The sequence below is a fragment of the Cherax quadricarinatus genome, chromosome 48, assembly GCF_038502225.1.
Source record: "Cherax quadricarinatus isolate ZL_2023a chromosome 48, ASM3850222v1, whole genome shotgun sequence".
Taxonomy (NCBI): domain Eukaryota; kingdom Metazoa; phylum Arthropoda; class Malacostraca; order Decapoda; family Parastacidae; genus Cherax; species Cherax quadricarinatus.
This window is the reverse complement of record NC_091339.1, coordinates 16,934,185-16,943,808: the sequence shown is the minus strand read 5'-3', so window position 1 is coordinate 16,943,808 and position 9,624 is coordinate 16,934,185. Positions and strand designations below refer to the sequence as shown.

At 41.1% G+C, this 9,624-nt stretch overlaps 1 protein-coding gene across 2 annotated transcripts; it reads right to left on the bottom strand.

Moving 5' to 3' along the window:
* Positions 1-830: 830 nt before the first annotated feature.
* LOC128696073 (zinc finger protein 37-like) lies at positions 831-5,798 on the bottom strand. Of its 2 annotated transcripts, none has more exons than XM_053787108.2 (3): positions 5,760-5,798; positions 2,500-2,836; positions 831-2,272 (listed from the first exon to the last, which is right to left on the bottom strand). In XM_053787108.2, exons 2-3 carry the CDS (start codon positions 2,786-2,788, stop codon positions 1,317-1,319), a joined length of 1,245 nt encoding a protein of 414 aa, XP_053643083.1. In that variant the 5' UTR covers positions 2,789-2,836; positions 5,760-5,798; the 3' UTR covers positions 831-1,316. The 2 variants fall into 2 exon arrangements, with proteins under 2 accessions (XP_053643083.1, XP_053643082.1); XM_053787107.2 differs by having other exon boundaries at positions 5,751-5,782.
* Positions 5,799-9,624: the final 3,826 nt, after the last annotated feature.

Genomic DNA, 9,624 nt, shown 5'->3' with positions numbered 1-9,624 from the left:
GGGGTAGGGAAAAGCGAGATGCTACATGTACATAGAAAGGTGGTAGTTGAAGAGAAGACAAGAGCGAATGAAGGCGAAGAGAGAAGGGACGGAGTAAACAGGGGCGGCGAACAAATAAAGAATGTCTACTAATATCAGTGACCATTCTATCGGATAAGGATGGAACGTTCGCTTCTGCATAGAGGCTCTCGACAGGGGAAGAGCGAAAAGCACCAAGGCACAAACGTAATCCTTGGTGATGAATGGGGTTAAGGCTAGAGAGAGTAGCAGGAGATGCCGCTGAATAGATCTGGTCACCATAATCAAGTTTCGATAAAATAAGGGTGGAATGTAGGAGAAGGAGGGTTCGACGATCAGCTCCCCATGAAAGATGAGCAAGGGTTTTAAGAAGGTTCAGCCGGCTGTGACCAGTTGCCTTCAGAGAGGTAATGTGAGGTTTCCAGGATAACCTACGATCAAAGAGGAGGCCCAGAAACTTGACTATCACGTTCAGGGATACGGGAGCCATAGAGGTACAAAGGATGATCTGAGATGACAGAGCGTCTAGTGAAAGTAATTTGGTGGGTTTCAGTGCTGGAAAATTTAAACCCACGTGTGGTGGCCCAATTGGAAACACGGTCGACTGCATGCTGGAGAGAAACTGTAATGAGGTGACAGTCAGCGCCTGCACAGGCAATAGCGAAGTCATCAACATAGAGTGATGACCAAATATTTGATGGAAGACTAGAGGCCAAATCATTAATAGCAAGGAGAAGTGTTGTGCTCAGAACACATCCCTGGGGGACACCTTCAGCTTGGATAAAGTCCGGGGAGAGCACATTATTAACCCGAACACGGAAATGCCTGTCAGTTAAAAAGTATTATTTCCTTAACTCCCAGTAATTTGTTCTTGTTTTGTAACATATTTAAGAGGATTAATTTAAACCACATTACTTTTGTTTATGTCTTATGTCAAGTCGTCATTAAAACATTTATTGATAAAACTCAAAGTTACGCTGTAACTTCTTTAAAATTCATCTACATTGTGTTACGGTTTCTAACAAAAGCCACTTGACCGTCACGAACATGCGAGTGTTGGTAAGAGACAGTCAAAAGACTAAAAAAAAAAAAGTCTGAGACATTACACACACACACACACACACACACACACAACACACACAACACACACAACACACACAACACACACAACACACACAACACACACAACACACACAACACACACAACACACACAACACACACAACACACACAACACACACAACACACACCCTTATTGTATTACTTCTGCTTACCATTTAAATCGTCATTTTCCCAGCATTATGTATGATGTTTTTTCAGGTGTATATTGTAGTAATTAGTAACACGAAATTTTTTGCCGCAAAAATTACACTGAAATGGCATTTCTCCTGTATGTTTCCTGATATGCTCTTTAAAAAGTCTGATTTTGTAATAGGTCTTGTCGCAGATGTGGCAGACGAAGAGCCTTTTTTCGTTCCGTTTTGGAAGCAGGCGTTCCCTAAGGAGTCTGTCATGCCCGCCTGGGTGAGTACCAACATGAATACCAAGTGTAAACACATCCCCTGTGACCTCACCACAAATGACACAGACAGCTGGTCCCTGCACCTTGTGGTATAACATATGCATCTTTAGACCCCGGAGAGTACGTGTCCGCAGATGACACAAGCCGCACTCATAATTCAATGACTCCGCCGAGAGTACCAAATCTTCATATTTCTTCTCCTTACTTTGATTATGACATGTTCTAGACTCACCACTTGGACTCTTAGAAACTTCTGGTCGGGAAGGTTTCCAAGTAAAAGGCTTCATTTGCTTTGTGGTTGAACTCGTGACTGAATTCATTAACAGAGCCGAAGACTTATCTGTGAAATTGGTTACAGCTGGAACTTGCAAGGAAGTAAGTTCCTGATGGTCATTATTAATGCAGTTTTTATAAGCACCTCTGTCACATTGTTCTTGTGTGGAGAACTTGTTGAAATACTTAGGTTCATGATTTGATGGCCAGATGGCAGCAACAGGTTCATAGTAGGGTTTCCAGGTGGAGTGAGCTACAGATGATCCAGGTGCTGGAATGGGGGGCACCGGACGATGAGGGTTAGGTTCGCAGGTGGTAGCAGAACCGATTTCAGGTGGTGAGATGGGGAAGGGTGTAGGATAGTAGTATTTGTCCTCCTTCAGGGCAGGATTCTCTTCCCGTGGATAAGTTTCCATACCTATCCACTCCTGACCCGCTTCTGCTTCGCCAGCTTTAGGATCTTATTGATAGTTAAAATGAAATTGTTAATGCTTACATATCAAATTTATATATATATATAAATATATATATATATAAATAAATAATTATGTATATATATTATAATATATATATATATATATATATATATATATATATATATATATATATATATATTAAATAGCAAAACGTTTATAGAGACTTAAAATATTTCTCAAAACTCCTTGATAAAAGTACGATTTGCCTTACCTGTATCTCGAAACTCATTATTCTCATGGATGAACTGTGAAGAGAAAGCTTCCTCATCCTGGCCCTTAAGGCAAGTGTCTCCTCTTGAAGGCAGCAGCAACACAGTCTCACTCTCACCTTCCATAGGATGCAATACATTTCGAAGTGGAGGCTGGTCAGTATTTAGATGAGAAACGTCTTTCCCGCTCTCACTCCAGTCCAGCAGCACATCATTGAGAGAGTGGAAGGAGACAGCTATGGACAACAATCCATACAGGTCATCGTCTTGGTTTAGCTGCAGTTCTTCCATGTGGGATAATACCAACCTCACTCGCAGTGTTTCAAATTTGGTTTAATTCTGAGCGATTATTGGCAGTTAGAAAAAAAAAAATTGAGTGTTATGGCTATTTTTCGATAGCCAGGAGCTTTATCAGGAAATAAATACTACAATGTAACAGGTTAGGTTAGGTAAGGTTTGTCAGGAAACAGGACAAGTGTTGCCTGACGCGGGTTTTAGTCATATGATGACTCACAGCTGAAGCTTTTGGTCATCTGACCGAGGCCTTACCCTGGCTTACCGGTCCACCCCTTTAAAAATTAAAGGTTATAATTATAACCATTTCCTAATGCAATGTGACAGGAGGCGGAGATAAATGAGGAGGTCATAGTAACGGTGTTTATGTTAGTGTAATATAGCAGTAGTAGTAGTAGCAGTAGTAGTAGTAGTAGTAGTAGTATTAACAGTAATATTAGTAATGGTATTAAGAGTGATGAATGAAAAAGTCACAGTACTGTGGCTAGAACAATATACACTAAACACCGGCAGTTAGGAGACACTTACGACGACGTTTCCCTCCGATCTCAACCGCTGACTAATCGTACCAAAAAGGGGTTAGTGAGGTGCGAAGGCGCGTTCTTGCGATAACGTTTTATCGTACTATGTGTCGTAACCGGGAGTTGTACGGGAAGAGGTGGGATCAGGTATTTTCGGAAGGATATAGGAGGCTAACATTAGAAATCCTCGTGAATCTGTGAATGAATATGAATGTACGAAGGGTAAGCTTTTTATTTATGGAATTTAAATTGGCTGAGTGTAAGTCAGTGGGCAATAGCGGGCTCGTCTCCTGGGAGGGGGGGGGGGTATGAGAGTGTGGTGAATGTGTACGAATGGTATATAATACCGACAAGATGAGAGTAAGACACATGTGCAACATCTGGGTATCTTTATTGTAGACGTTTCGCCATCCAGTGGCTTTATCAATACAAATTCTAGGACATAACTTGAAGACAGTAGAACTATGTACAGAAGATGAGGTAATCAGTCCCTCAACCTACTCCTAGGTGCGAAGAGCACCATAGTCGTGGAGATGTACATAACCTTCACGACTACGACAACTACTACTACAACTAGCCCACCTCTTTGGGAAGGACCTACTTCCACTGGGGAATCCCGCCTACCAGTGAATTTGCCCTCGTCTGCTTCACCTGACGTTACTATTTAAGCGCCAGGATTCTTTCTTCTGCTTCAGAATCTCCACGACTATGGTGCTGTTCGCACCTACTCCTAGGTTGAGGGACTGATTACCTCATCTTCTGTACATAGTTCTACTGTCTTCAAGTTATGTCCTAGAATTTGTATTGATAAAGCCACTGGATGGCGAAACGTCTACAATAAAGATACCCAGATGTTGCACATGTGTCTTACTCTCACAGTGTGGTGAATGTTGGTATGGATTGTGTTTCCTGGTTGTCATGGATGTGTGGTTGTGGAGCTTTGAGAGCTCGTTGATACTTAGTTACTTTTGTGTAATGAATGAAAGTGAAACCCCGAAGGTTTTGTCATGTATTTGGAGGTGTTCCTGTCTTGTAATGACCCGATTCTTGAGTCATATACTTTTAATGGTATATGTAATTGGTTATGTTTATTATCGATTATGGGGGTCATAATATGCGTTTAATTTTCGTAGATTAAAATATTTTTATATACTGTTTTGTTTGTGTACATGTATGCATACGCATGGGTTTTCTTTTTTTTGTGAAATCAGGTTTTTCTTTTGTGTCATTCTTTATATATCGTTTTGAGCCTTTGTTAAATGTTAGGCTCGAGTACATATGGGTATGTTAATGTTGTTTTAAAGTTATATATGATAGGTTAGTACTCTGTTACTGGTAGTTTTGAGACGTTTTGTTGTAAGATTTTGCTTTATGTATTGCTATTTTTCAGTGAGGTCGTAATTTAGGAGTATTGTTTATAGCAATTTTGTGGCCTTTATTATACCTTTATTCCTTCAAGAATTGTGATATGTTTTAAAAATTTGTATATAGTATAGTGTCAGATGTTGCCGGGATTGTTTTGTATTTATATATTGCATTACTGATGTTGTCCTTGTTCAAGTCAATTTTGAATTTTAAGTGAACAAGGGAATGTGGAATGTATTCATTGGGGGGGGGGAGTGTAAGCAATAATGTGTAGGTTCTGTTATATCTATGAACCCTTGTGTACTTGTGAAATAACGTACGTAGAAGCATTCTGTTCTTAAGTTTATTTTCATGTCCTTATGCGCTTATTTAGTATATTGTGTAGTGAATGTTTATCGCTCATCACCAGTGTCAATGTTACATATTGATATATGTACCTATATATATTTGTACATGAAGTTTTAAATAAAATATAAAAGAAAATGATGCCAAAAGTCGGGCTGAAACATTGTCAAGTTTCTCTCTCCAAAGTGAGAGTTATTTGTGTAGTTTAATAATAATAATAATAATAATAATAATAATAATAAGCAGCAGCAAGATTCAGTACAGAGCATGAAACAAAGAATATGTATTACTATTATCATAAGCGCTAAACCCACAAGGGTTACACAGCGCTGTCAGGAATATGTAGGAGAGAGAGAGAGAGAGAGAGAGAGAGAGAGAGAGAGAGAGAGAGAGAGAGATAAGCAGGTAGGTCAAGCGAATTAAATGTTGCCAGGTCCACCAGTCAGTCCCCGACGCAAGAGTCGCTTCATTGTTCAGAGATTGGTGGGAAAGAATTAGAATTAAAATATATCTATTATGGTAACACTTCCCGAGTCCTGTGACACCGTGTCTGATACTCATGAACAACCCTGTGTATAAACGCTAATATATAACCCTGTGTATAAACACTGATTCGCGGCTCTACGTATAAACAATGATTCAAAACTCTGTGTATAAATACTGATACACAGTTTTGTATATAAAAGAATGGTACGCAGTTCTCTGTATAAACACAGACACGCACTTACGATACACACCCTTGACCAGCACTGTGCGTCTGTGACAACTGTGTCGACAAGCTGAAGTTGTATAACAAGAGATGTCTTGAACCCGGGATCAAAGTGTTCGAAGCTGCTGTTGAACCTTCAAGCCAAAATTAATACAGCACTCTGCCAGTGTATTACTGCTTACTGTACATGCACAGCAGTCATTGTATTATGACTTACACAACCCTCTACCATTGTATTACCACTCACAAAGCGCTGTACCCTTGTATTACCACTGACATGCACAACACTGGACAAGACACCAATGTTATTTTTTTAAGAGAGTAATGGGTTCCTCAAAGGGAAGAGCATTTATGAGAATGAACTTAAAAAAGCATAAAAATGTATGAACACATGCTAAGGGGTTTTCAGCTAATAGCAGTGTATAATAATGGAATTTGTTTGCTGTCTGGCATGCAGTTATTCATGAACGACCCCTCAAGGGAGGTTCCTTGACGCTGGTGAGGGGCTCTTGATCTAGGGAATTGGATCTGTGCTCCGGTTCCCTGAATTGAGCCTGAATACCTTCCATCCCTCCCCCAAGTGCGCTGTATAATCCTACGGGTTTAGCGCCCACCCATGATTATAACAATATATAATATTCATGAACGAATCACCAGAGGATATTTAACAGAGTCAGCTTGGTTATTTATAGCGGACGTTGTATGCTATTCCCACGGTTATCGCGAGCATGGCGACCATGTCCGCCTCGTCATTCCTATTATTTTTGTCCCGGACTTCAGAAATTCGGCTCACCTCTCATCTCATCGCTCTTCGTATACGACTCTGGCTGTGCCGTATTTCTAGTAATCGCAAAAAGAGTCGTATTTTGCTGGGTCCCTGGATATACCAATGTTCAGGGCAATGAACATGACCTCTCCCCAGGGAAGAGGTCATATAAAGAAAATTGAATCTGGAGTACTATCTGGGTGGCCGTCCTGAGACGTAGTGTAAATTGTTTGATGTACCAAAATTTCTTCACAGTTATGGGGGTTAAATGTTAATTTAAGACATTGTAAAATTTACCCACAATTTCTCACATCTACTGTCCATGTTCACCTATCAGTAAAATAGGTACCTGGGTGTTAGTTGATTTCTGTGGGTCGTATCCCGGGGCAAAATTGACCTAATTTCCTCGAAATGTTCTGCATAACAAAAGGCTTTCTGTATAGTAGTATATCACTGATGTCAGCCAGGACTGTATACCTTACACACGACTTGTAAATATAAAAATTGGGAAAGGAACTTGGGACGAGCGAATACACTGTAGATGTATGAACACACGACCTCGAGGTGTTCTTCATTAGTAGTGTACAGGGGAAATGCAACCTTGTTAACCCTTGTTAAGTCTGAAGGAACTTTAACAAATCAGCCGTATAATCACCTTACCCTCACAGAACGTACTACAGATTGCCGTTACACACTAAAAACTAAAAAACAGCTTTGGCAAGTGATACCCACAGCGTACCACATCCACAGACAAAACATCAGCCAAAAAACTACCCCAGACCATGGCCCAAAACAGGAGTGATGAACCTTATAAACCACATTGATAAATCACAGCTAGGAGTCCATTTATCATATCCACGCCTGGGGCGTTCATTATTTATAATTCAATAGCATATACATTACAGATGCCTAATTAAATTGACAATTGCTAGTTATTACGTAATGCTCTCTCACGGGATTAATTTTTGTATAATTATCGATAATTTAGATAATGAATTTTCTCGCTCTTTCAAATAGAATTAAAATTTTGCATTAACGTGAATGTGCACATTACCAAAAGATAAATGTGGACCTGAACTGCGCTATTGCTTCAGTAAACATTGGCACTGAAACTGATAAGCATACCTAAGTCTGTTGTCATGCTAGTAGTTAGCTACATATACCACCATAGGTATCCCCTTTCGAGGGATACTTTAAAGAACACAGTCACGATACTTGTGACTGGAACAGTACACAAATAACGGCTCATAGGTGAAGGAAACTTGTCACTACGTTTCGGTCCTGCTTGGGCCATTAATTAACCAGTCCCAAGTCGGACCGAAACGTCACCATATCGGACCGAAATGTCACCATAAATTTCTTTGTCCTATGTGCGGGTTATTTGTGTATGGATTTTCAGTAGTTTATCCTAACATCGATTGCGAGTCACATGGACTCTCCTATTAATTTGAATATTCTAATAATATTTGCTAGATTCTAGTTGTTTGATGCTCTACTGTCTTTTATCGATCTGTTGAATATTACTTTCATTGTTTAAACAATCTGATGTATGCAAATAAGACACTCACTACGGGTTATAACATTCAATAAAACACCATCCATCATGGTATTTACAAACTCTCAAGTTACTCCACCATTGCATTATCAAGCAGTTGATGCGATGATATTTTGTTTTTTTATCGCGATTCCGTCTGGTAATTTGTCTGGTTTGATCGATTTTGTTGATCTTTATTGTCTCCTCGAGGACTAGAATGTCTAGACTTAATTTAGTTAATATTTACTTTCAATTTCAAACTCTACGAGTCAGTTTTGAATCTTGGATATGTCATCTATTATTTTTTTTGCTCCTTTTGTATTTCTCATTAGCGTTCACCATTTCGAAATTGACTTTGCTAATACTTTATTAAGTATGTTTATTATCCATGGCCACCAGGGAAGACTATCTTACAAGGTTCTGGTAACCATTACGATTTTGCTGTTCGAACTCTAGTTGATGCTAGGCTTTCCAGATTGACATTCGTCTCTCGACCTCCGGGGAGAGAGGACGCACGCCTAGTAGCTACACCTGCCCTCTGGTGGTGACCTTTAGCAACTAGAAGACAAAATGGCGTACCGAGTGGGACAGAGGATTAACACTGTTTGTATACAGCTGATACGTGGCACACTTACTGGAACTACGATGCATACATTGCTGCCTGCTATCATCAGGGACGCCTATGGTGTCCCCAACGAGGAAGTTTATGGTGTTGCCTTAAATGGGATGAACAGAGTTTTCCTGAAACTGAATCATACCGGCGTCTACGACAGACTTGTTGACGAGTACCAGGAGAGGAAGGTGACAGTGAACTCGGCAGTGGAGGTTGTTCTGCATGACGTATCCAGGTACTACACATGGGTGAAGGTGAGAAATGTCCCTTTCGAGGCGACGGCGTGTAGTATACAGGAGGTATTCCATAACTACGGAAAAGTCCATTCGGCAACGATGGGAGTATGGACAGAGGGGCCATATAAGGGAAGACCTGAGGGTTCTTATACCCTCAAAATGACGTTGGCTAGGCCCATACCGTCCTATGTCATGCTGGTGGAGTCCAGGACGCAAGTCTTTGTACACTATGCCGGCCAGAGAAAGACCTGTCGTCTCTGTAGCTCATATGAACATATGGCAGCACAGTGTCCTAGAAAGCAGCCTACCAGGGCTCCTGGTACGTTGGCAGTGGAGCAGAGACCATGTGAGTTGATGCCTGAGTTGCGAGAGGTGGAAGCAGTGACGAGTGGTAGATGGAGCGAAGAAGTAGAACGGGAAGTATCGACGGTCGGTACCTGTGTTACCCTCCCGGAGGTGACAGGGGAGGGGCCCCCATCGCCTGAGGGACAGGTGGACGTGGAAGAGTCTACCCAGGAGAAGCTGCTGGAAGCGGTTCTGCAGGAGTTTTTCGAAGAGAAGGTGGCCGGGGAGGATGGTCCTGAGAAGTCAAGTGAGATGCAGCTGATGGTTGAGCAGCAGGGACAGGTGAAGGGTCCGAGGAATGACAGAGAGGACATGGAAGTGGTGGTGGAAGTCCATCAGGAGGACGTGCAGGATGTAGATTTGTGTGTGAGTGAGAGCTCACGAAAAAGAACTGCGGGT

What these genes read in the sequence shown, in the direction of transcription:
- LOC128696073 (XM_053787108.2), bottom strand. Translation starts at nt 2,788, where the DNA reads ATGGAAGAACTGCAGCTAAACCAAGACGATGACCTGTATGGATTGTTG. An exon ending in TAATGAGTTTCGAGATACAG is followed by an intron (nt 2,273 to 2,499) that starts GTAAGGCAAATC and finishes ACTATCAATAAG; the next exon opens with ATCCTAAAGCTGGCGAAGCA.